This window comes from Sturnus vulgaris, chromosome 13 (assembly GCF_052056855.1).
Source record: "Sturnus vulgaris isolate bStuVul1 chromosome 13, bStuVul1.hap1, whole genome shotgun sequence".
NCBI lineage: Eukaryota > Metazoa > Chordata > Aves > Passeriformes > Sturnidae > Sturnus > Sturnus vulgaris.
The window spans coordinates 3,766,493-3,793,251 of NC_142255.1; the positions used below are offsets into that span (position 1 = coordinate 3,766,493).

Here is a 26,759-nt window from a genome sequence, read left to right on the forward strand (position 1 = left end):
GTCCTCATGCTTATGTGGAGGCAACCTCACATATCACACTTGCTTCTCACTTTTAGCATTTATCTGTGCTTAGAGGGGGGCATGTTCTTCCCAAAAGCTCTTCAATAAAATACTTAGGCCCCAAAGTTCAGACTGAGTAGGAATTTCTGTTCCTATTTCTGGAATTGATTCTCCCTCTTTTAAGGTCCCACAATGAAGCTGAAGCGGCTCGCTGTGCTCGAGAAATACCGAAATGAAGTAGACTCCTTCTATAAAGAATAAAAAGTGTTTCCTCCAAGCATTAAGAAAGATCTGTGAGCAAAAGGAAGTATTTTCTTATCAAAAGCATTAATAAGGATTTATGCTTTGAGTTTGTAGTCTATTGAACCAAACCCCTAGAGAGCTGCTGTCAATTTAGTTGTTCTGATACTCACCTGATCATTTGTCCTCTTTTTACAGAAGCATCTACAGTGTGTCCATTCTCTAACACTGCTTTTACTTTATGACCTAAATGATTAAAACATCCTTCTGTGTTGTATAAAGCAGATATAACTAATTCCTCTAGATTGAAACATAAAAAGTTTTTTATACAGTCTTCCATTTTTCTTCTTTTTCTTTGGTTCTACAGGATGTTTCCTGTAGCTCATGATATATTTTGCTAGATAGCAGTACTGCCTAATGAAATTGTCATACCACTCCAGTGATAATTATGAAAAAAATAAAAATCAAAAGGGCTGGGATTATTTTCCCCTCCCAGAGAACACTTTCTTGCTCACTAACACATTTCAGAACCTGAAGACACTCCTGTTTCTGTAATGCCTAGAATTCAGACTTCTGTGAACACAGCAGTTCGCTTAAGTCCACACTGGAATCAGCATTACTATTTCTCACAAATACAAAAAATCAGAAAAAGCAGGGGAATAGCTCCCTAAGACTGAAAGACACAAAGGAATAACTACATACATTTTAACATGTATTTTAACACATATTAAAATGCTATTACAGAAACTTCTTTAAAATTGCTTCCAGTGCTTTTCTTTGAGCAGTGCTTGTCAGTGTGTATCTGCATGTTTCAGTATTCACATTGCACTAATTCTGACAAATGTGGGCTGCATTTCCTCTAACCTATATGCAAAATTAATCATATTATGAGAAGGAAATGCTTGGCACTAAGTTGTCTAAAGGGTGTGCTGTAAGTGATCTCTGGCAGGCAGCTCTAGCTCACACAGGCAGGCAGGACACAGCCCGTTATTGAGACAAAAAAATTATGCAGAACAGGATAAAGTTTCCAAAAAAGTTCCATTACCAGTCTCACACATCTTACAGCCCTAAGATTTGTTGCAAGTACCAATAATCACATCAATAGATAAGACAAAGCAGCAGCCAAGGATTATAAAAACAAAACGAGCAATAGGACTTTGAAAAGTTTATTCTTCCCCATTTTGTGCGCAATGGTAATTCAGAATTTCTTTAACAATATTAATCTGAAGGAAACAAGGAAGCAGCAGCTTGTAAAACACAGAAAGAAATGTTGCCCCATTCACGAAAAGCAGAGTGTGGGAGGAATAAAGCTCCTCCAGCATGTTGTTAGACTGTATAAAAAAGCTGGGGTGTTTACTTTAGAGTGACACGAGAAGCTGTTACTCCAAAAGTTGTTTTACTTCTGAAACAACCAGCCCAAAACAGTGGCAATAGATGTTACTGCACTTAGTTACTTTCCAGGAATAGAAGGAAGCTGTAAGAAGCCTCCTTCTGGCAGGAGGGGTAATCCTGGGCCATACTGAGGAGTTTGACAATAGCTATTTCCTTGTCGGGCACAGGAATGGAAGCAATACCTTGATAGCTCCAGATCGAGTGACAATCTGCACCTGATGGGGAGGGGAGGGCAACCAGTTGCTTCTGCACTCATTAAGCTTAGTAAGCAAGGAAAAAATAGATTCAGATCCCCTTGAATAGGGATGAAATGTATTTCTGGAACACAGGCACCAGAGCCAAACCGCTGATCTGTCTTAATCCATTTAGGACTAGTCTCTTACATTCAGAGTTTCTAGAATAAAATTACTAGTCAATACAGGAAGACACACTGAGCAGACTGTGCAGAAACTACAACACAAACAGCATTCTAGCCGAAGTCATGAAATAATTAGTGTAAATTTGCAAAGTTAATTCTCTCCCCTCACAATATATGGCAAAAGTAATTTTGTATAGTTTGCCCTCATTAGAACTTTATTGTAAAGTGTGTTTCAAAGAGGAAAACTTGTAAGAATTATTTTGGTGTATAGATTTAAAAAATAACTTAGCTTCAGCATTAATTTTCACCCCTTGTTAATGGTTGTAGGTTTTTTTAAAATACAGAAATAGATTAAATCTCTAGTATTTTGTATTTCTTAATTCATGCCTTTGGTGGGCAGGGCTGTATTTCATGAATCACCAGAGTACTAAAGTGGTTTTCTCATTGCTTCTAACACAAAATTGCTATTTTAAGTTATTTTATACCCGTTTCTGTGTATGAAGATCATCTTGTGCTACTCTTAGGCTGAAAACCTATCTTTTTAATTTCAACAAGATCAATAAAGTAGGTTTTAAACATTAAGGTGCTTTTATATTTCACTAATTCTGTTACTGGTTTGTTTGCATAATTTTGCTATGTGGAAAGTAAAACCCTCTAATTGAAATGGAAAATATTAGACAGTTACAGTGCCAATAAAAGAATTCACTTACATAAAAATGTTCACCAGATAGAAAAAAAAATAAATAAGACAAAAGCACTTGGAAAAGTCCACTGAAAGCAGGCACAAGCATCGTTTGTAGCCATTTGGACTAGATTTATTAATGGAGAGGCCTCAGCTAAAAAGTTTGCCCTCAAGAGATAAGCAAACTCTATGCATGTGGATATCAGGTTACATATATTGTACTCTGTGATGTGTCCTTCCAGTCACCAGCAGGAGGAGGAGGAGGTTTAGTCTTTGTCCCGTACTCGGCGGCAGATCTCATCTGTGAATTCCGAGCACTTGGAATTGCCTCCCAAGTCCTTTGTCAAGACCTGAAAGAAAGAAAGAAAAAAAAAATTTACTGAAATGTCTTATGGGGCCAGTGTTGTCTCTGAACAGTTCTGGGTGTTCTCATGATCTGTTGTGTATGGATAGTAAATAAGGTGAGCAGGAATACATCCAGTTTGAGTTCTGCATCCCATAGAGACTTCATCAATAAGGACTGTGCAGGGAGAGAAAACCTGAGTATACACGAAGTACTTACAATATTATCAGATTTGAATGATTTTAACATGATCTTATCCCAGCTACAGGAAGAAAGTGTATGTGGTCAAAGCTCTACAAAGTCCTTTAATGGTGTCTTTAAGGGTTAAGTATTTACATCTTCAGTAAGAAGTTCATCCTTTGGAAGTAAAGTTCACATATGAAGGCTCAGCACAATGACAACTAATTGACAGTAATTCAGAAAGACTGGGTCTTTTTTTCTTAAGGAAACCCACACAGAACAAGCACACATAACCACATAACTCTTAATGCTGCATGTTAACAATTCTCAAAGTTTGCTTAATCTATTTAAGAGATAGGAAATGTAGAGTTAAAAACCTCTTTCATCAGGTACAACTCTGCTATCAAGACAGTAAAATAAAAAAGTGGGCAACAAGCCAGATTAAAGCACTCTAGGAGATAATTCCAATTATTAGTTTCCCCTCCATAGCACACACACACATAATTAACTGGTTGAGGGGAAGGGAGGAATAACAAGCAAGAGAAGCAATCATGGTTACTGTTTTAAGATCTTGTAATTTAAATTGCATTATGGGGTTTTTCAGTTAAAAAGATTCCCTCCATTGTGACATAGAATTGTAACATTATAAGTAACTAGTGAACAAGTAGCCATGTCACAAAACTTGCAGTGTTATCTTCCATGGAATTACTGGCCTGCAGATGGAGGATTTCATTTCCAGAGCAGTAAATGGGAACTTTACAGGAGCACCTCTTTATTCAGTTGTAAGTTTGTATTTTTTTTAACTGGATCCTACACATAGCAAGATAGCTGCAAACTTACAAAATGATGACAACTTTTGGTTTCAGCATTCTTGTTACTTTTAATTACAAAGCAGCTTCTCATGGTCCTGCCTAAGATAAATGAACCAGCATGATTAGCTGCTAATCCCCTTTAACTGCAATCTTCAAGGCCTTTCCAACTATGTTTTCAAGAAATGGACAATCAATGTAGAGTGAACCAATAATGGTAAGACCACAAATTTGTCAAGTTTTAGAATAAAAGCTCCCTCTCCCCCCAGTATCCCATTTGAGTCATTAATCTGAAGACACTCACTTCCAAAGAGAAACATATATAATCCCCAGAGAAAAAAAAATTAATACTGGATAAAATCGGTTCTTTTGTAGTCAAAAATGAGTGAAAGCAGTAAGAATGGAAAAAGAAAGTAATTGAGCTGAAAAAACAGAAACAGAAGTATTACAGTCAGGACTGAAATGCTATAAACAAGGTGGATGATGAAGCCTGTGAAAGGCAAATGAGTGTCCTTCACTTCAGGATCCAGATTTCAATATATATGCTTTGTACGTTTCATAAATTTCATAAGTGAAGTGCTAAGAGTTAGTTAAAACTCTGATTCCCTTCCTGAAAAACTGACATCCAGTTCCCTATTCTGGACTTCCTAAAGCTGTGGAAATGTAAGATGAGCATTGCCAAGACAAAAGGGATGTCTCCTTACTGCTGCATTGGGCAGATTTAGTATCACCAAAGATAATGTAATTCCTGTCAGAGAAGGACAGTGGCACTGCTCATGCAACAGGCCAGCTCAGCAGGCCATCCCCCACGCTGGTGTGAATCTTCTAAGTTAATTCTTGCTTTGATCCAATATGATTTTAATTCACTGCATTTACTTGCACACCCTCATGTTACCTTTCCATCTTTAATGGTTTCGAAGCAGGCTGACTCAATCTTGGAGGCGTGTTTGTGCATTCCCATGTGGCGCAGCATCATCACAGCACTCAGCAGCAGGGCAGTGGGATTGGCCATGTCTTTTCCTGCAATGTCTGGTGCTGTTCCATGAACCTAGAAATGAGAGTAAACCTATCTGTTACCATGTCATTAGGCTGATTAAAATGTCCTAGGCAGCTGTGCAAGCAACCTGAGCCATAGGCCTTCGTGTTAAAACAGGGCTTGATCTGCTGGGATGCAGTCAGTGGAAAGGACATGCCAAGGACCAAAACAATTCAGTTCAGAAAGGGAAAACTAGGTCACCTAATATCTTTAAATTGTACTCATCAAGTTCTATTTCATAGGGGGTATTTATCATATGAAAAAGTGGGAAAAGCAAGTATTGGTCAAAAAAATGATGTGCAAAAAAACCTACATGGAATATTTACTTTAACCTCATTTCCTCTCAGGGTAAAGCTCCAGCTTCTTCACGGTAAAAAAGAGTTCTAGGAAGAACTTTGTTAGATAAATGTCAGCCACATTGTATGGCATAAGAAAGTTTAGATTGGCAAGTTGAGACAAAGTTATTGCTGCTCTGCCTTGTGTAACAAGACTTACAGATTCAAAAATGGCCACGCCGTTGGCACCAATGTTTCCACTGGGTGTTACTCCAAGACCCCCGATGAGTCCAGCACACAAGTCACTGAAAAAAACCCAACCACCAAATTAAACAATCCACGAGCTTTTCATATACAGTTGCCTCTCTGCAAGGTATTAAAATATTTTTGTTTGTCAATCAGCTGCAACTATAACGTAATTTGTACACCTGCACAGTCTGAGAATAATATGGAGAAAGAACAGATGCTGGTAAGCCACAGGTACCCCATCAGAACATTGGAAAATTCTTAGAACTACTAGCAGAAGACAATATAATAAAGGAAAATTAAAAGGAAATTCCAAATAGAATAAAGCTGCTAAGACACAGGCACAATGAGAAATACTAGAAGCACAGAATATGTGTAGAAGTCTCAAAAACTAGTTGTTATGTACAGTTCCCTGTAACTATGCAAAAATCTTACTTCCTCTGAAGGGACCCAGAACTACTTCTCATATGTAAATTCCTTCTAAAAAAAAGTGGAGTAATTTTGCTCAGGTAGGTGAGTTACTGGTGGTTTTGCAGTGTATTGTGTGCAGCATAAGGAACATTTTCCAAGTGACACCAACTTTCCTCTCTCTTTACTCAACAGCCTGCATGTCACAAGTCTGACATTAGCAGATCAGATATAAGCTATGTGCATTTGGTTTCCACCAAAATTAACATGGGAAAGGACAAGCCAACTGTGCACTGATGACCAAAGCTCTTAAAACTCTGGTATTTTCACATCCATACATAATTACTGCCTACAACTTGGCTCATACTAAGCTGTTAGCCCTTAGCCTAGGACTAACAAAGAGAAAAGTTTGGATGACTTTGCAGAACAGTATTTTAAGCTAAAATAAACCATCTATCTTAAGCTGCATAGAGCCTGGGGAAAAACTAAAATACAGTCTGCATTTGCCATTCTAAGTATTTAATGCTTAAAGAGAAGAGATTGTCTTCTGCCTATTCAGACCTGTTCAGTCTAAGGAACGTGCTTGGCATTCATCTAGAGCAGCAGGTGAGCCCTCACCCAGTGGTGACAGTGCCCTCTTCAAGAACAGACTCAAATTTATTGAAAAGTTTTAGAATGATGAAATTTTTAATGGAATTTCTATGAGAACTTTACAATGGGTGAGAGTGAACTCTGTGAAATGGTATTGATGATGAGACTCCTCTGATTTGATCTCTCTTAGTTAACAGTCTCAGAGCTGCTGTGAGGGCCCTGTGCACGCCTTCACTAATTCTTAAAGCAAGAAGCATTAGTTACAATCTGATTTTTTAGCTTGCACAGCCTTACCACAGAGAGAGTGATAAAAGAAGCTTAAGAACCATGTCTTTCTATACATAAGTTACCTTTAAATTTTTTATCTGTACAAAAAAAAAAGAGGATGGATTCTAAGATGTGAATAGTCGAACATGTAAGTAAAAATTCCATTTCAAGCTCTCTTCTCAATCTCTCCTTAGAGGTGTGAGAAGAAACTATGTTACATAACACACTTAATAGTTCCAATTAAAACACTTCCTCTTACAGGTGTTTAATGGAATTTACACTCTACCTGTAATAATTTTACAGAATAGAAAATGTGTGCTGGTGGGTTTTGCCTTCAAGGTACAAAGAATCTCTAGTATTAATGTTATTCAAATTAACATTTACTTTGAAGGTAAGGAAAAGTAATACATAAACCAAGAGCTGGCAGAATATTAAAAGGCCAGACATTTAGTTCTTCAGTGACTATGCAGACTGATTTAACTGTATGATGAGCTCCCTGTGTACATCATGGTGCCACAGTCACCCTACACAATCTATTTTAGTGCTGAGGATGAGAAAGTTTTTCTCTAATATCTAAGCAGGCATTCATTCTCTATTAGAGTGTAAGCCATTATATTCTTCACACATTTGGAGAAATTTCCCTGTCTGATCTGAACAATATTCATAGCCTCCATAAGCAGAAAGAGATTTTTTAAAAAGAAAAGTACATTCCCATCATATAGCCCCTCCCATCAGCATATTACTAATTGAAGCAGTGAATGTCTGTTAAGAAGTCTGAGTGTGTAAGACAATCTCCCATCTGGCTTGCATGTGACGTCAGTGACTGTGGGGAAAGTATCAATATTTTACATGGTGGGAGTTGAAATGAAAATCTCCATACCTGAGGATGTCACCGTACAAGTTTGGCATAACAAGCACATCAAATTGAGATGGATCTTGAACCATCTAGAAGGAAGTATATTTTCATTAGGGTTAAGAATTTAAACTAAAAAAAAACAAAACTACAACTAAAACATAAATACTCACATTCAGACATACAGTATCCAGATACATTTCATTGAATTTAATATCTTTAGAGTTTTCTGCTGCCTCCCTGCATTTTCTCAAGAAAAGCCCATCAGACATTCTCCTGCAATTAGATAATCAAGAGAATATTGCAGTTATTATAAGGAAGCAGTACTGCAGATAAAGAAAACTGCACACAACAGGAGTTTAATTAGAATTCAGAAACTTAATTTGTGACTATTTATCCTTCCTAAAATATTTCTGTATCAATAGTTTAAACAGCATGTATTAATTCTCAGAATGACTTCTATTCATTTATGAAAGGCTTAGTGAATTTGTGAAGGTGATGTCACATAATATCACACGAGTTACACCTCAGTTCAGAATAAAGTGGTGTGGAAACTGCAAAAGACACTAGGCACTTTCATCCTCAGTTTTTAAATTCATTTTCCTTGTTTAAAAGTTTCTAAAGTAGGAGCTTTGGAAGGAAGGATTACTACAAACTTGCTAATAAGAACATTGGTACACAATTATCCCAGCCCTGTCAATACTGGGTCAGTATTGCCTATTTTACTTAGGAGGCATTTATTTGACATTTTTTCCCACTTTACTGACTCCCAGTGCCATCAACAGAAATTGTACACTTGAATAAGACTTAAACAGTTATTTATAATTAAATGTTTGGGGATTTTTTTGTTTTGTTTTTCTCAAAAGAAGGTCAACATACATGATATTTGCCTTGTGCACTGCAGTCACGTGGCTTCTCTGATTGTTTCTGGCATATTCAAAAGCAAACTCTGCAATGCGCTTGCTGGCTTCCTCTGTGATCAGCTTGATGCTTTGCACAACCCCATCAACAATCTGAAAAACACAAAGTGCATCAGCAGGGCAAGTTCATTCTTCCCACTGGGAACCAAGCAGCAGCACTGTGAGTGAGGCAGAAAGGATTTCACAATAGAGGAACATTTCATGGGTGCAAAGGTAAAGGATCCCCTGAACCCCAGTGAGACACAAGGTGAGCAGTGCAGAGCAGAGGGGCAGCTGGAACATTTCATGGGTGCCATGACAGGTGAGCAGTGCAGGGCAGAGGGGCAGCACTGGCACCCACCACGTGCTCGATGCCGCTGTACTCGCCCTCGGTGTTCTCGCGGATGGTGACGATGTTCACGTCTGTGTAGGGAGTCTTGTAGCCCTCGATGGACACGCACGGACGCACGTTGGCATAAAGGTCAAAGGTTTTACGCAGCAGCAGATTCATGGACGGGTGCCCTGCAGCAATCGGGGTCTTCAGAGGCCCTGGAGAAAAACCAGATACACAAGGATGAGTGAGGAAATAAAGCCCTCCATGGATCTGAGAGCTCAAACTCTAGCTCGAGGATCTCCAAATTCCTGTTTAACCCTTATGCTGGAACGCCATGGGAATTCTCTGTTCTTTCTGTCAATTACTGCACAGGCACATTAATCAGCTGGGTAAAGGCCAAATGGTGAGCCTTACATGGAACAGATTTTACAAATTGTGTTCATTAAAACATATAAAGATCCTGCTCATTAGCAATGTGGTTATTGCATACTATTGTGTATCTTAGAAGTGCCCTCTGCAGAGTCCAAAGGTTGGTACGTACTCACCTTCAACTGCAACAACAATCAAACTTACAGCTTGGAAATGAAGGACTGTTCCAAGATTACAGACAACTACCTTGTAATTACCCATTTCATTGTGCTACAGAGGAAGAACTTTGGCTTTGCTTCAAACTCAAGTATTTAATATCTGTGTATTAACCTCTAAAATACCTTTTAATCCCATTTTGTTTTTATCCATGGATTCTTTGGCTTCTGGGGGTATCATCCATTTCCCTCCTGGTCCTTGGATAGCCGAAACATTCCTCTCTTCCCACTGAATAGGTGCCTAAACACACACACGCTGTGTTAACTTTAATGCCATAACTTAGCTCCAAGTTTTAGCTTTCACAAGAAGGTGTGTAAGGAATTTTGTCCAGGCCTTTCTGAACAGTATTTTCTCTGGTGAGTGAGGATAAGCATGAGATGTTTGAGCTAAAGTAATTTTTTAAAAATGTAATTAAGTAGAAATGAAATAGTGTGAGCAGCAAATCATCATAAACGTGAGTACCACAATGCTGTCCTAGATGTCATGCATGCAAGTGCTATTTCTTTAAAGGTTTTAGAGCTGTTGAGTTCCTTGTATACAAGAGACAATATTTTAAAGCTGAATTCATTGAGAACTCGTCATGTCCACTGACTGGAAGACTGTGTATGACATAGTTGTGTATCTGTCTGAAAATCTGCACATGCTCCACAATGCTTTCTGAATTTATATTCACCACAGGACTGTAAGTGGAGACAGGCTGCCACCCATTCATTTCATCAGAACAATTTCACAAAGGAAAAGATACAACAGAATTAAAGAAACTTCACATTTTCAAACCCACATTGGATAGTTGTAATAAAAAGTGAATATGCCTGGGTGCTGTTACTAATGTGGAACAACTTAACAGGCATCTTGCCTGAAGAGCTGCATTTCCTTTCAAGGAAACTCAACAAGTTCTGGTGAAGTTTCTCAGATAGGTAAAAGAACAGTTCTTGGACACAGTCAGTTTTCATATCACTGAAGTTAATGTGTTTGGCAGCACAGCAGGTGGATTGCTGAAATGAGCCAGTCCTTTCACACACGCTTTGGACCTGCACTTGAAGTCATAACAAATGAAAGAACATCCTCTGTCAGTTGCTCAGGATTACTACATCAACAAGGTGATTTCACATGACATGGAGTTTGTATTTCCAAAAATTAAACACAGCATTTGTTCTCGATCTGTCAGCTAACAGTTTCAAGCTGTGCCTTGGTATCACATTCCTGTCTTATTAGCTGAAGCTTCAAACTCTTTATACTGGAAAGAAGTTTTAATAGCTTAAATATGACTTAATCTCTTAAAAGAGATTTTAAGCTTTTTTAATATGCCTAATTTATATTTGTTGTTGACTTACTTTGGCAGCATCAAAGATCTTCATGACAGAAGCAGAAATCTCAGGTCCTATGCCATCTCCTGGGATTAAAGTTACTGTTTGTACCTGGGTAAAAAAATATCAGTAGTACAACAAATGAATGTTTGTTTTCTAAATAGAAAACATCTTCATGTGTTGTAGGAACCAAATAGCTATTAGAAAACAAAATAAATTTTCCTCTACCAAATATTCACTATGAAGAACAGCAGTCCTGGACAGAAGTGAGAAGGACTGGCTTGCTTTCCAAGGGAGTGTGCAAATGTTTTGAGAGAATTGTTTTAAAATTTGCCTACTACCTATTCCTATTTCAAACCAGAGGCTGAATGTGAAAGGCAGATTCCTGATCAGTACTCCCTGAAATTAATGAATGTAGCTTTCCTCTGGAAATGTGGAAAGCAAGTCATAGCACCTAGTTCTGGCTCTGTTACACATGTGTCTGCAATATCACCAACATGCTGCATAATACTGACACATGCTAGAAATGATTATATGTATGAAAAGATACATTCACCTTAAAAAAAAAGGTCATGCCAAGCTAAACTTCTCAAGTGACCTCCTAAAAAATCTCAGACCCATTTTTAACAATACCAATTTACTTTCATCTCATAATGTCCTCAGTCTTGTTTCTTTTATCATCATCAAACAAGAAAAAAAATGCACAGCCCAGACTCAATAAATAACAGGGGAAGAATGTATTGTGCTTTGAAGAAAAAAATACATTGTGGCCACTGTTCTAAGGGTATGTGCTCCAGCTCATTTTGTTTTATTTAAAGAGAGCCAAGAGCTTTTATGAGCTCATTATTACCTTCAAAAAAGGCAAGACACATACAGTATTTGAAAAACCCCCAATAGAATCAACTTCCAAGGCAGAATTTCAATATATATTGACTGACTTGTTAACTTTTGAGCCAAAGAAATTCACTGTGCACAACAAAAAAACAGAGTTCAGATAAAAGAACCCTGCTGGTGAGCAAGCTGTCACTGGTGAAATGCCTCGATAGCAGAGTTGTGGTGTCTGACTGCACTGCAGGGCTCACCTGAGCCTGAAACTGTTGGGTTTCAATAGAACCAGGGCTGCCTCACCTTCTGATTTTTATACTGTATAAGTGACCCTTCTGTTTCTTTTCTAACTGTTGTACCTGCTGTTCTACAAAACTTCTCAGAAAAAGTCACAGTTCCTCTTCAGGATGAAGTCCTGCTTAGGGGTGCTGAGCCCTGCTCCTGCCTTCACTGCAAAGAAGGCCCATGGGCACTTCAAACACATACACAAAAAGAAAGTCAAACATCTACAGGGAAATACACAACGTCTAAGATGGTTTAAAGAGGACCTTGAAAAGGCAGAAATTTAGATGCAAGGAATTCTAAAAGCAGCAGTAAAGTAAATCTAGTGCTTAGAGGGAAGTTTGCAAAAGAAAGAAAATGAGAAGCTTCTCAACAATCTTTCTACTTTGCCCAATATTTATTTGCCCATTCCTAGATGAATTCCAGAAAACTGGCTTATGTCTGTATTTTGTGAAAACTTTCCATGCCACTTCTGTTTTTTGCTAGAGCCTTTTGTAGTGTCACATTGATATGCAATTGCCAATGACAGTGATTAACTGATGTAAATCCAGGATGGCATTAAGAGCATGCATGTTCACTTGTCTGGCCCTTATTTTTGGGAACATAAGAATAACAAGTGATCTTATAAATTTCCAAACCCGCTCATTGAGAAACTTCTTAAAATAAAAGAATGGGACTATTATACTCACAGCATTACCAAAACTTCTGGTCACCTTTTTTTGGCTTTTGAAAGCACCTAGCAATCGAGAAACCTGCAAAAATCCAAAACAAAGAGATGCTCTTTTACTGCACAAATGAGATTTTACAAGTTTAACAATATTGCAGCAAATCTGCTTTTTAAAGTCATAGTGCTTTAAATCTCCTATCTCAAACTACTATAAAAATCCAAATGAAACCAGAGTACCCAGTGCTTTGCCAAGCCTCAGAGCAGCCATGCCTCGTGAGTATTCTTAGCACAAGGTGAGCTCAGGACACGCTCCCGTCCTGCCTGGGGGCCACTGCACCCCACTGCAGTCCCCCCACACACACACGGTGCTGGAAGCAAGGCTGCAGGAACTCTAACTAAATACATGACGTGCCAAGGGTGAAGACATGTGGAAAGCAAAGTGAAAAACCAACCACTTCATTGGTAGCAGTTGGGTGGACAGTATCTTTACACACTTTAGGTGATGTTTCCAAGACTACTTTACATTAGTGTCACTTCTTCCATTCAAATTGTGGCGATCTTTATACCTGTAGGTGTTGTACCGTAGCCTTCTGCATGCCTGACAGTTTTTTAAAAGTGGAACTGAAATGCACATTAAAGACAAAATTCACCATAGCAACAAGTCTACACATCACAGTCAAAGAATTATATTTTCTCAGTATTCTGAACTGGCATTAAGCTTCAAAACTGGGGTGGTATCTAAGCTTGGACCCTTGCCCAGCTGAGCACTATGGACAAAATCCCTAAATGCAGAAAAATCACGGCCTCCCAGTCTTAACCTCTTCTCTAGGACTATTGATGCCTTTGGCACTTAAGAGCCAGAAGACTTCTAACTGCAGAGACTTACATTGCTTCAATTCTGCCATACTCACATACGCAGGCTGTCTGCAGCTATCAGGCTAGAAATGACTTTGACAATTCATATTCCTCTCCTGTTCCACTTGTATTTGTTCTTTACTGACAGAATGGTGTATGGCAAAAAGAACAACCTATGTTGGCACCAACAGAAACAACCAGAAACAATATAATTCTCATGCGTATTGTAATGAACGCTGGGGGAGAAGTAATCTAAGCTAGATCTATTTTTACTTGTAGCCCCACATGAGATGTACAAGGTCACTGCAACACGCAAGCAGTGTTTATCAAAGCAGGCCACATGGTTGAGGACGAAGGCAGAGCAATCAAATGAAAATGTGAAGTTGAGTGTGCAGTGTAAATGTTCTCATGGTACAGATCCTTCATACAGAATCAGGATTCACATTCCAGAGTAGGCCAGGTAAGGGCACAGTCTGTCTTGTCAGAAATCATGGGCCTAGAACATTATACTGAAGTTCAACATTGGTAACACCAACAAAGAATCTGCCCAAGGAAAACTGATCCATTCTGACCTTAAAGTCACGTGTCCTGATTAGCGCTTGACAGTTCTTCCTTATTTTAGCAGATAGGTTAAATGGGGCGGCCTCAATGACTTTGCCTCTAGCAGGCAAAGGTACAAAAGAAATTTCATTTACTCAAGGCAAAATCCAGCATCTCCGTGAAAGCCCCGGGATAAGGCCTGCATTTCAGTATGGTTCAGAGCTGTAAATCCCAGAGGACAGGTGTGGGGGCCAGAAAGCAGCCAGAGCCCAGCAGCAGTTCTCCCCGGCCGGCTCTGCAGTGCCCGGCACTGCGGGCTCTTTGCGGGAATGGCGTTCGCAGGCTGCGCCGTGTGCCACCCGCGCACCGCCAGCTCTCCGCGCCCGCGGTGGTCCCGCCGCTGCTGTGACCTCTACGGCGCGACCTCTCCGCAGGCCGCTCCCAGGGATGGCGCGGCTTTCCCCCGGCCCGGTCCGGCCCGGCCCCCACGGCCCCTTCCCGCCGCCGTCCCGGGGAGGAGCAAGGACAAAACCCGCGAGCGCCGCGGGCCGCCATTCGGCCCGAGCCCCGCGGCCCTTCACCCTCGGAGCGCTGCCAGGGCCCGGCGGCGCCGCGACCTTGCGGTCGGGCGGCCGCGCCTCAGGCGCCACCACGCTCCGGGGCGCATCCCGGGCGCCGCTGAGCAGGGCCCGGCCCGTCCCGCTGCCTACCGTGGGCATCCACGCGGTCGCAGCCATGACGCGCCCGGGCACCGCGGCTGCCGAGGCCCGAGAGCTCCGCGCCCGCCGCTAAACCGGAACCGGCGCGCGGGGAGCGGCGGCCCCGCCCCGCCCGCGAGGCCCCGCCCCGGCACCGCCGCTGCGGCAGCGCCCGCGGCGCCTCAGTTCCCGCCCGCCGCTCCCTGAGGCGCTCCGAGCCTCCTTCCCCGGCACTCGGCTCCCTCAGGCTGTCCGAGCCTCCTTCCCCGGCCCTCGGCTCCCTGAGGCGCTCCGAGCCTCCTTCCCCGGCCCTCCGCTCCTTCAGGCGCTCCGAGCTTCATTCCCCGGCCCTCGGCTCCCTCAGGCGCTCCGAGCCCCCTCCCCGGCGCTCAGCCCGGCCCGGCGGAGGTGCTCCGGGGAGCTGCCGCTGTCCCTGCCGGCGGTGCGGTGCCCGGTGCCGCCGGAGGATGCAGAGCCCCAAGTGCGGTGTCTGAGGAGGTACCGTTGTGGCATCTCTGTGGAGATGAACAGCCAGTTTTCAGTGAGGCCCCAGTTTTGAAGCGTTTGATGGTTTTATAAAATATCAGCCTCTAGAACTCGTTTATGGGAAAAAAATAGTTGTTAAGAAAGACGCCAGATTTTAATTAAGTAGGTCTTAAGTCTCCTAAGCCCATGTACTTTAATATTAAAAACAAAGCTGTTGAAATCGGGACAATCTAAGACCTCTTTTTGCCCTAATTTCTGAGGTGCTTGTGTCATTATTTTGACCAGCTGCTGTGTCAGTCGGAGTCGGAGCCCCCTTCCGCAGAGAAACAATCCCCCTGCAACTGAGGCAGTGTGAGTCCTGCCTTCAGAAACTTCTGCCTTCCTCACACTTGGCAGCATTAACATTTGGGGTTTGTCTCGGAGGAATTTTGTGCCAGTTTTTGGTGATAGCGTTAGCAGATTACTCGCAGCCTTTCCAGTTACTTAGCTCAGTCTGGATATGCTTGAAAACTGAGGGCTAAGACTGTGAGTTTAGTTTCCTCTTCTCTTAAATGTGTGAGTAGAAATTCTTACAAGTGATATTTGACAATATACAGCACTAGTAGCCTGTATTTTCTGAGAATCACTTGGGGGTTTTTTTTATGGCAGGACACAAGAGGTCCTCACATTTCCTCTATTGATGTTTTATCTTGGTTTTGATGCTGCTTTGGATTGAGAATTGCCATTCAGATGTCTGTAATGGCAGGTGTGCAGAATTCTCTTGATACTGACTTCTAACTATATACATAGTTAACAGATATATTCATGTTGCTTCCTTGTGTTTGAGACTGTATCTGCATCTACATTGTTAGGTTGCACTTGGATTGTAAGGGGGAGGGGAGATATTGTGGAGAATTTTTTTCCACGTTTTCAACACTCATTTGTGTCTTGTGAGTGATACCATAGTAATGGTACAGTAATAGGACGTTCACAGTGGCTGGTTTGGATCTATTCTGAGAAGGGCTGCACAAGACAATGATAAACCCATGAGTAGCTATTTTACCTAAGAAAATGATGTGGAGACAGCAATACTGTCTTTCCCTTAGTGATCACTGTATTGAGAGTCCCTATGGGGAAATTCATTATATTACATTTAGCCTGCTAAAGCAACCACTACTTTTTTTTTATTCTTATTTTTTCCCTGAGGTAAGAAAAAAAAAATTCTATTTATTATGGATAAATTAGGCTTAACAAAATACACTCAGAAACCTCCCTTTTCTAACATAGTGTATTTTTTGAGCTATATAGATAAGATCATAAAACCAACATATTTTTGCACAAGGTTTTTCTTTCTGTTTATTTTCTTTAGCATTAAAACTCCCTAGAAAGTTCCTGCTCTTCATAGTAAAGCCAGCAGCTTTCTCTGGTTTTAGAGACATGAGACCTGCATGTTTGTCCAGCTGTTTATTCACTCTTCAGGCAGGGCTCAGGCCCATGAAGTTTTCTCTCACAGGATATCACTTCCTGACAAATTTAGTGGGGTCTGAGCATCCTCCTATCCACCATGTGTTGGGAAAGCAACTTTTTAAGGTGTTGCAGTAGCAAAAACTGACATTTTTCACATATTTTGGGTTTTCATATCTGTGTATTTACAGTTCATTTTTTATTTGTAGTTAGTGCAATTGTAATGTTTTGTAGCTTTGTAACATCTTTAAGGAACTTTTTTTTTAGCTCCACAGCAGCCGTATTAGGTGAATGCTATTTCTTCTTTATCTGTATGCAAACAGAATTTTGAATAGCTTTCCAGTAAATGAAACAAGTCCCAAAAACTCAGGGAGGATTTTTACAGCATCAGTGGAGGATAGAACTTCTTCCATTGCCCATAGTGATCACAATTACTCCTGCAGTAGCCCTAGGACCTAAGGACTCGTGCAAGGTGACAGCAGAATAAATGTACAGGCAGCCCCTTTGAATCAAATCTGTTCTTTTTGCTGACAGAGTAACTCCTCATGAACAGTTATTCTGCAAGGAAACATCTGTGTGAGAGGGAAGTTGGTGTCATGGACGTGACCTTTCTCAGGTTCTTTTCTCCCCTACTAAAATCTGTAGCAAAGCAACACCTGTAGAAGCAGCAGATGTGCACTGTGATTGTTAAAGCTCTGTGTGGATCCTCTTGTGGTAAAGTTCAGAGTGGCTTGATCCTCCTTTGGTGAAGGCTGAGAGTTTATACCTAAACCACCTTCTCATTCTCACTGCAGAATTTACAGAGGTGCTGTGCCCCTCTTAAACTTACACCTGACCTAATACATCAGAGCAGCCACCTGGTGACAGCCAGGGCTCGCAGTGCTTCAGAGCACAGAAACTTGCACCCAAGGCTGTGTGGAGCTGCCAGCCTGGTGTGTCCCACTGCCTGAGCTGTGCTCAGGTGAGGCCATGGCAGCTGACAGCCATCGTGCTGTCAAATTCTGCACTGGGTGAGTGAGTCACAGTGTATTTCCTGCTCTGGGACCTAAACTTCTAGAGCACATGAGCAGGGGCTACTGAACTCTTGTCTCTGGTAAAACGGGCAGTGAAATGGCAAGGCTGTTCAATATGTACTGTCGTCCTTGCTGAACTTCATCTGCAACTGATTGCAAGAAATTTGTGATCTATTTCTAATAGCTTACAACTACTTGATTTGGAAAACAGTTTCCAAAAACTGAAATACAGTGAAATGTGGTGCTACTGGTAGTATTTAAGGTCTACTCTTGCTGTGCACATTGAAAAGTATTGATTTGTTGCAGCAACATGTTGGCAGTAAGTTTGCTTAACACCCAACTGGCAAATAAGCTAATCTTTGATAAATATGAACAGATAGATGAAGTCCAGAAGGGTAAACTGGAAGATCAGCTGAACTTTGACATATACAAATAGCAATGAAAAAAATCTTGTGCATTATACTGTCTTTAAATTTTCCCCAATTAGCACAGCAAGATAATTGTGCATTGAGATGTAGTTACCACTGTGATAGGCTTGAGAAGAGCTGGTTGGTGCAGTGAAGCCTCAAGGGTTACATCTGAACCCTCTGGCCTACACTGCAACCACAAGTAACCTTAGCTGGTTAGTGCTTTCCATTAAGCTGTGCTGCTGCTTCACTGCTGTTCTTTTGATTCAAAAGATACTTTCTGATGTGTGTGTCATCTCGGGTATGGGGAAGCAGCCAGGGGTACAAAGGAAGGGGAAAAATGAAGAGATGGCATGTCAGCTTTTCACTGTAGGAGTGCTGTTAAGAGTACAGACTCACTAGATTAAAAGACACGGAGCCAAATCCACCCCTGCTGTCAATTAACTTCTGTATAATGACATTAGAGGTAATTTGGCCATTTATATTTAATCTGATTTGCATAGATGGGCAGCTTGAAGTAGGTGGCTGGGAATGGAATGCCATTTCATGCAAATCACTTTCCTAAGTATTGGCCTGGTCTGATTGAGAGCAGCTGTTATCTCTTGCATTTTACTAGCACCAGATCAGAGATATAAACCATGCTTAGTTATACTTATAACCACTAAAACCAATGATGGAGCTCATTCAGAGTTGAAGACAGGTAGGAACTTTCAGAACAGTGCAAGTTCTTAGTCTCAAGGGGCCCTTATAAACTGTTGGGTTTTGATTAAAAAAATTGAAATACTGTATTTTGCAGATTAAAAAAATAATAATTTAATGTTCTGACTTACCTGTGGAGAACTTTTTGGAACATAATTGAAATCGAATGCTACACACCAGGGAAAAGAAAAAAAAAAAGCACTAATGGCTGGGAAAACAGAGATGGGTTTGGCCATGTAACAGTCAGTACAACTGTATGATATTTGAACAGATGCTTGCTGCACTCTTGGTCTGATGGTAAAAAATTCAGTTTGTATTTTCCTTACTACTGTAGCTTCTTCCCTTGTATTCTGAAACTGTGCTACGATATGCTCTATTGCTAGAATGCATTTCTTTCATCTTACCATTCTGATATTTGCTTATTGGCAATAAGCCTTGCTGCCTACATTCTCATCCCAAGGCATTTATTTTGTGTATGGGATGTAATTTGTAATTTTTGTAGCTCAGGGCAGTGCTGGTTGCAGCTAATCAAACCTGCATTTCTAAATGTTAGAATTTGAATAAGCCATCTCTTACAACAGTCTGTGGTTCAGCAGTTTGTGGAATGTTTTTACTACATATCCAACACATTTCATAGGATATTTTTACTATGTATACAATATATTTGCTTTCACTATTACTTTTAAATGTTTGTTCTTTGTTGTTACATGCCAAGGTAAAGTGAACTGTTATTATGCAATCCTGCTATCAGGCCAGGATCGTTAGAAGCTATAGGGAAAAGTACAAGATAATTCTCCAAGTGTTTTTATTAAATTTGCTATCTTGATGAGGAAATAGTGACCACTGTCACACTGCAAATGAAGAAGTTGGGAATTTTACACTCCTCTGTTCCCATGTGCCTGAACGGAAAGTGAGCTTATAATGAATCCTTCTTCCCCTTCATCCCCTTTATCCTTTCTCACTCAAACTTCTTCCTGCTGCTGTTGTAAGAGCTGATCCTTCTTGCAGATGTTGGATAATATGATTTTATCTGTCTGCTTCTCGTGGATGCTCTTTTATTTTTCTTTTCGTGTTCCCGTCAGTAGGGCTGTGGTGCTCTGAAGCGCCCCGTGAGCCCTCTACTGGCACTTTGTGCCTTTGCTTTGGGCTGCGGGAGCGGCTTTTCCTTCCCACCTGTGCTCGCTCGAGCCTGAGGAGGCAGGTTAGCGTCTGTCAAAGTGCTTGCATCTTGCTGACTTTTGAAATCTGAGTGAATGTGCGGAGGAATCCTTGCGTTCAGTGCTGTACCCGGCAGTTGGGTACCTGTGGTGGTGAACTCGCACCCTCGCCAGGCACGGTGCAGACACGAGCGTTTCCTGCGGAGCTCCGGGTGCCGGAGCGGGGCCGTGCGGCTGCACCAGCCGGGCAGCCCGGCCCAGGGCAGCTGGCAGAGCCGCCTGGGCTCAGTGCGCGGTGCCCGAGGCAGGGCAGGACAGCCCGGGGCCAGAGCCGGCCCCGCTCCGTGCCCCTGCCCGAGCTCTCCCTGCTCCAGTGTGCCCGGGCCAGGGCAGCTGGCAGAGCCGCCTGGGCTCTGTGCTTGGTGTCCGTGCTCTCCCCGTTCCCAGGCTGCCCGGGTGTCTGGAATACGGCTGGGCTCTGTGCTCCGTGCCCCGTTCCCAGGCTGCCCGGGTGTCTGGAATACGGCTGCGCTGCCCAGCGCCGCCGCCTGACGCAGAGCTGCTCCAAAAGCTGCAGGTGCCGTGAGGAGCGCCCTGAGCGAGACTGCGAGGCAAGAGAGAGCTGCGGTCTGCGGGGAGCGCCTGCTCGGGGCTTGGGTTATAAAAGCTCCGCATGCCTCTTAGAAAAGCTTCTGAAGAAAGGGCAGATTGGTATCCCTGCTTCTGCACGACACCTGCCTCTGATTTTAACACTTTCCTTCCTGGCACGCTCCTGTCAAGCCTTTGCAAAGATTTTTCAGAGTGTCTTTCCTCGCTGGGCAGGTGCAGTCCAAACCAGTTCAATGCGGGCTCTGGGATTTTTTCGGCACACTCACGGAGTATACGTGCTCTAAATGCCTACAATACAGAGGAATCCAGCTGCTTCTAATGGGATGCATTTGCAGAGAGGAAGAATTCCTCATTTAAGATGGGTAATAAGCAAACGATATTTACTGATGAACAGCTAGATGCCTACCAGGTAAGATACCTTGGTTTGCATTAGGGGATGGAAGGGAGTAATCTACGTATGTTTATGATTTGGGTGTTTATGTGGTTTGGGGAATGGGGTTTTTTCCGATATAATTGAAAACTTTCTTTGTAACCTGTGTATATTCTACTATCCCTTCCAGCAGCTGTAATAATATTCTAAGGCTGGGTTGTCAAATATACTCATTTAATTCCCTCTCTGTATAGAGAGAGAAGAGTCACATCCTTGGTGTCAGAATAAAGATTGTGACTAGCTTGACAAAAGTGTAGCACCTTCTCTCCCTGATGCCTTTGCTGACAATAGAGCAGAAAGGGAAAAAATAGATCATGTCTAAATTAACTTCTCCTAAGGATAAGTCAGAGAAATATGCTTAATGTAATTCCTGGATAGGTGTCGTTATGCTTGCATCCACTCCTGGAAAATGATTTCGTACCTCATTGTAAGTAAGTGTGCATTTTATGTCAGGGATAACTTGGTACTTATTTATTTACTTGACATTGCATCAACTGCTTTAAAATAGGGTAAAAAAAATTCCCGGTTTTTAGTCATGTTTCAGCACACTGCAAATCTCACCGTAATGGATTGCAGGAAGCTGACTGCACTTGTCTTGAGCAAGTTTCTGAAAATGCAGTGAGGCAAAGCACTGGGTAGAAGCATGCTAAAGAGGGAGGCAGCTGACTGCTTATTAAGAGAGGCAGCCAGGGCTGGCTGCATTACTCTGTTCTCCTACATGAAGTGACAAACATTGAATTAGCAGCATAGGAAATCAAGATTTAGTTTATCTTGGGATAAGCAAGAGATACATACAAACCATCAAAGGTCTGGGTAACTTAATAGCATTTTACCTTTGTGATCTTTGATTAAACTCATTGAAGTAGAAACTGTTCTTTTGGTTACTAATTTTATTTCAAGTCACTGCTAACATGGACTTGTCACAGGTGTAAATATTGAGTCACTGAGTGAGGCCAGGTGTAAATGCTAAAATGCTTTCAACCGTTATTGCACACTAAATGTAAGGCATAAATGAAATGCTATTATAAATACCTAGTAGGTTTTTTGTCATTGTAGGAAATGTGACAGTGTACCTTCTTAATTTCCACTTTGTCACACTTCTCACCAGCTGTCTGTAATGTATTAATCTAAGTTAATGATCTTAGACTTAGCAGATCAAGATCCAAAAAAGCTTTTTCACATCCCTGCTGGATATGCAAGGGAGAAATTAAAGATCTGAAAAGCACCAGTGTCTGTCTTCCTACTAACAATAAAAGTGAACACAGAACAGAGCACAACTGCAGTGAAACAAAACAAAATCCAAATGTAATTAATGTTATCTTCTTGACATAACTGGCAAATGCAAGGGCTGAAATGTCATCCCTAATTCAGTGCTCCTCATGCAGAAATGGCCTCTCTCTAATGGCTTTTGCAGCCCCTGCCTTTCATAATGCTGGGTAATTGATCTCGAAGCCTGCCAGCAGTTGGGCCCAGTGCATTGAGTCACCTTTGGGATTTCTCTGTTACAGGCAGACTTGCAGTTCATTAGTGCAGAGCTGGACAGTTTTTGACTAGTAGCACTTGTTATGTTTGGCAAGTACCATAAATAACAGGTTTCAGGACAGTAACTGACCTGCAGAACTTGTCAGGAAGGAACATTAGCCTCGTGCTGTGAACAATCAGATAAAGACATGATTTTGATGGTGATTTGCCTCTGATCCATTAGTTTTGCATCCCTCTTGAGCTTTTAAACAAAAAGATCCTGGGCTGGCTGCTGTCCCACCCACACAGAGAGCTCTTGCCTCTCCATGGCATGCTGAGGGAGAAGGCAGTTTGTGTAATACAAGTGGAGCTGTTGGACTTGGAGTTTGCTGTCTTACCTGCCTGCTTCTCATTTGTGGGGTTTCTTCAGAATAGAAAAGGGAACAATGGGACAGTGTTTCCATCACTTTTTAGTGCAGATTTTTCATGTCTTGAGCCAGCAGCTGAATTACCAGGGCCAAAGTAAAACACTGTATAGCACAATCCACTTTGCAACAGTCTGTTGTGCACATCTGTACCCCAGGAGGGCATCTACATATAAATTGCTTTTATAAATTAATCATCGAGTCTTTTTTTTTATTATTATTTCCTAAAGCAGTTCCTTGTGAATTTATGTGTCTGTGAGTTAGTACTGTACTCCTTACAATGGTAGTCCAGGGTGCAGTATTTATAGTATCAGCATTCAGAAGTAAAAGTGTCAATTTTTTTGTAAAATATATCTTGGTTGTTTTGTTTTGTTTTTTTACTTCCTCTCAGTTACTATTAGAAGACTGTTCAACATTTACCTCATGGTCAGACTCATTTCTTTATTGAAATATATTTTTGGACATTGTATTATCTGATTGTAAGTTCTATCATTTCTGTCTTTCGTGCAAATTGCATTGAGCTTATAGAACCTAATATTGTTTCAGGAGGAAAATTTTTGTAATTTTAAAAAAATTCATTGTGTTTTACGTGCTTGTTCCATAAAAAACACAATGAGATGAAAAAGTGAGACGATCATGTGCTTAAAGTATGGTAAAACCTATGCAAGTGGTTTTGGCTTTAGAGAGTGAAGATTAAGCTGCAGAAAAATCACCTGCTTGAAGAGCTAGCATACATAAATCTCAGATCATTACTGTGATATTAATGAAATAAAAGAAATCAAATTGTTTGATTTATCTAAAATTTTCTGAAAAGCCTACATATGCACTTTTTTGCATGAAAGTTGTCATATTGAAGAGCCAATTTTTAGCAGAACTTTTAACTTTAATTGAAAGAATTGTAAATGTGGTCACTCACAGTATGACCTCAGTGTTTTCAATGGACAGGTTTTTAAAATGCTCTTCATTAAGACTGGTGATGGGTAGCCAATTGAAATTGTTTGTACAAGAGACCCGTAATATAACTTGATAATACTAAACCATTCAGCTTTTTTTTTTTAATTCAAGTAGGCAGAGGCAAAGGAAAGAAAGGAGATTTGCAGCTTTCCAGTCTAACACCTGCTGTTAAATCACATCACCTGTTATTTTATGATAGTGTTCTTGTTGGCAGCTCTTCACATTTTCATAAGATTATTATTATTATTATATTATTAACATAAGATATGTTTTGCAGATTAGGCTTTTGCTAGCACTGGGTTGCTCATGAATTCACATCGCTTAAAATACTGCCCTCGTAAGAAAAGGAATTTTACTGGGCATTTATGATTCCTATGCCCTCACAGTCCTGGTTGTGTTTTTTAGAGTTTTTTAGTGAATGGGTGTTTTGTTTGTTGAGGGGTTTTTTGTATAGAAAATGTGATATCTAACCAAGGCCTGGTGAGGGAAAATATAAGTATTGATAGGCAAGAAAAGGTGTTTCATTGCAATAAAAGAACATTTTAAAAGCAAGGTTTTATGAGCTGCCTACAGATTTTGGAGGTCAAGTCTCACACTGAGAAAAGAAAATGAAGTGAAATTTTAGGATGTTTTGAGTGATGCTGTGTACAGCAGATGCTTGAAGCAATGGAAAATACAGGTATGCAGTAAAGCAACATCAGAGCCATTTATTCACCTCAGTGCACAGCATTCCCAACTGTAAAACAATTGTCTTGAGTAGGAAATGCAGAGAAACTGCACTTGGACAAACTCCTGCACTGTTCAGTCAATCTCATTCCCTTTTCTGGGATTACTTGAATTAAGAGATCTGAATTCAATACAAATTCAGAGATTTTTTTTTTTTATTTCCCTTCTAGAACCTAGAGATTATAAGGCATATTACTGGTTTTATTGAAAGCCATTTATATTTGTTCATTACTGGTATTATTTACTCTGCTATATTTAATGCAGTCTCAAACTGATGTTTGCCCTGGCAGTCTTATGGGCAATATAATACAGTATGGTGAAGTGATGACTTTCTTCTTTTACACAAGAATTTCTCTATTACAGAGCTCTTTTTTTTTCTTTTATCAAAATTGAATTCAAAGTGCAATTCAACTATATTCCATGAGAATTATGTAAAACCAGATTAAACAAGTTATTATATGATCTGTCAAGAACCATTATTTGTAAGGTAAAGCAGGTTCATCAAGCTGTCTTTTAAAAAGCCGTGCTTGACTTCATCCAGGGTCTTGGGAAATTAACCCTTTGCAAGAAGACAAAAAGTGCATTCATAGGTTTCCCCCAGATCTTCTGTAAAAAGTATTTTCCATTTGATACAGTATTGCTGTTACTGTGCAAGTACAAGTAGCATAATAATGGAGCAAGTTTTTTGTGCAGATATCCTTTGGTCTGGTTCTGGTTTCACATTACCATTTGGTGCATCTGTAGATTGAGCAAAATTACTTTTGTTGGCAGTTTGCTTCTTTTCAGTCCTTGCTAATGTCTGTTTTTTTTTTTTACTCCCCCGTTGCCATGTGAATACATAAATCAGTTCTTAGAAATGCACGTTTTCCTTCTGAAACTCAGTGGGTGTCTTGGTTGGTTTGGGTGTAATTGTAAAGCGTGTATGATGACAAGTAAGGATGAGTGGTATGGTAGAATTTTCATTGGTTTTCTGATGCAAACAACATTTTTAACTCATTGACTCTGTTAACTCTTTATACACTAACTGTGGTGAAAATACATCAATATCTTGAATTGTGTGGAAGGTAGAACAAAAGGATTGCATTTGTAAAACATTATCAGAACAGAGTTAATAATTGATCTTATATAAAAGTTCAATTGCTTCTGTCTGGTACCAGATTCTTGGTTGCTTTGCCAGATGATGTTTTGATGGTGTTTGATTAAATACTCTTACACACATTTTGTACTTTGGCGCAGTACAAAATATTATTTGTGATTTTAAAAATGAAGCCTCTGAAGTAATTTGCTTGAAATATTGCCTTTCAAGGTGCTGCAGCATCCAATAGTTAGCATTTTTTAAGAGCTGCTCTCTCAGATAGCTATATGGTTCACAGTATCTCCATTATATGTAGTTTGCTAGCTTTTGTTTGAGGCTGTTTGGCTTTTTTTTTAATTTGCAGTGATTTTGTAAGACTGATTTATATTGTTTTCTTATTTATTAAAGTTTACAATGAAGCTGTTGCAGAATCAAAGTAAACCCGACCTTAGGAAATTATACACATACAAAGCAGAATACGTATGTATTGTCTTAGAAGAGAAATATAAATTTAATGGCTTCCAGAAATACTGTTTCACAGCATATTTGAGCATTTGCATTCTTTCATTGTGTTGTTCATCTCTCCAGTGTTGTTCTGTAGGGGACTGTTTGGCCATGCAGGTGGCTCGGTTTCAGAGCTGTGCTTCATGCACGGTGCTTGTCTCTGGGAGCAGTGATTGGTGACCTCCCATTCACGGGGCTCTGCTGCCATTCATAAAGCTGTGCTGCCTGGGGAGCTGGCAATCCATCCCCGAGCAGCTGAGAGCAGCCACACGTCCTGCTGTGCTGGGTGGACACTCTACACACAGCTAAGTGCCACCATTGCCAGGGAATCTCTCTCTCCTTTTTTGTTTCGTTCAAATCTCTCTAGAACTCGATACAGAGCAGAACGAGCCGAGGAGTTTGCAGTCCAATCCTGCAGATGAGTGGACAGGGTGGTGGGCCACCATATTTCAGTCTGTTCTGTCCTAAGTGTGCATTCATCTGACATAGGAAATGAAGAATCAAACTAACAGCGTGTGCATGCTGCTCTGCTGGAGAAATCAGTTTTAAGAGCAGAGACTGTTGACTGTGCTTTACAAGCAATGCTGAGTGACTTGCAGAAAGTCCAATTACCAGCCATGAGCCAAGCTAGAACCTAAATACACCAGCTGTCTGCCTCTTCTCTCTGCAAAGTATTTTAAGAAGCAGTTAAGCCATCT

The 26,759-nt window shown here is 40.8% G+C and overlaps 3 protein-coding genes across 7 annotated transcripts in view; 2 read left to right on the forward strand and 1 right to left on the reverse strand.

The window, feature by feature from the left end:
* ACSBG1 (acyl-CoA synthetase bubblegum family member 1) overlaps nt 1-2,572 on the forward strand; it is a 34,678-nt gene extending 32,106 nt beyond the window's left edge. For all 4 annotated transcript variants that reach the window (XM_088172367.1, XM_088172368.1, XM_088172369.1 and 1 more), the window contains one exon: nt 185-2,572. In XM_088172367.1, the coding sequence (XP_088028493.1) occupies nt 185-261 (77 nt within the window). In that variant the 3' untranslated portion in view covers nt 262-2,572. The remainder of the gene's footprint in view (nt 1-184) is intronic.
* Nucleotides 1,391-14,741, reverse strand: IDH3A (isocitrate dehydrogenase (NAD(+)) 3 catalytic subunit alpha). The gene is made up of 11 exons (XM_014879236.2): nt 14,685-14,741; nt 12,602-12,664; nt 10,833-10,916; nt 9,624-9,738; nt 8,941-9,128; nt 8,560-8,693; nt 7,854-7,956; nt 7,708-7,772; nt 5,536-5,620; nt 4,900-5,052; nt 1,391-3,022 (listed from the first exon to the last, which is right to left on the reverse strand). The coding sequence occupies exons 1-11, from the start codon at nt 14,709-14,711 to the stop codon at nt 2,939-2,941; spliced, it is 1,101 nt and encodes a 366-aa protein (XP_014734722.1). The 5' UTR covers nt 14,712-14,741; the 3' UTR covers nt 1,391-2,938.
* Nucleotides 14,742-15,104: 363 nt separating this feature from the next.
* The window catches only part of CIB2 (calcium and integrin binding family member 2), a 37,020-nt gene continuing 25,365 nt past the window's right edge, over nt 15,105-26,759 (forward strand). The window contains exon 1 of one of the 2 annotated variants that reach the window (XM_088172375.1): nt 15,105-15,170. Coding sequence is in view for 1 of the 2 variants with exons in the window: in XM_014879109.2 (XP_014734595.1) it covers nt 20,845-20,895 (51 nt within the window). In the remaining variant the exon portion in view is untranslated. Of the gene's footprint in view, nt 15,171-20,379; nt 20,896-26,759 lie in introns of those variants that run through there. The other variant, XM_014879109.2, reaches the window with a different exon arrangement.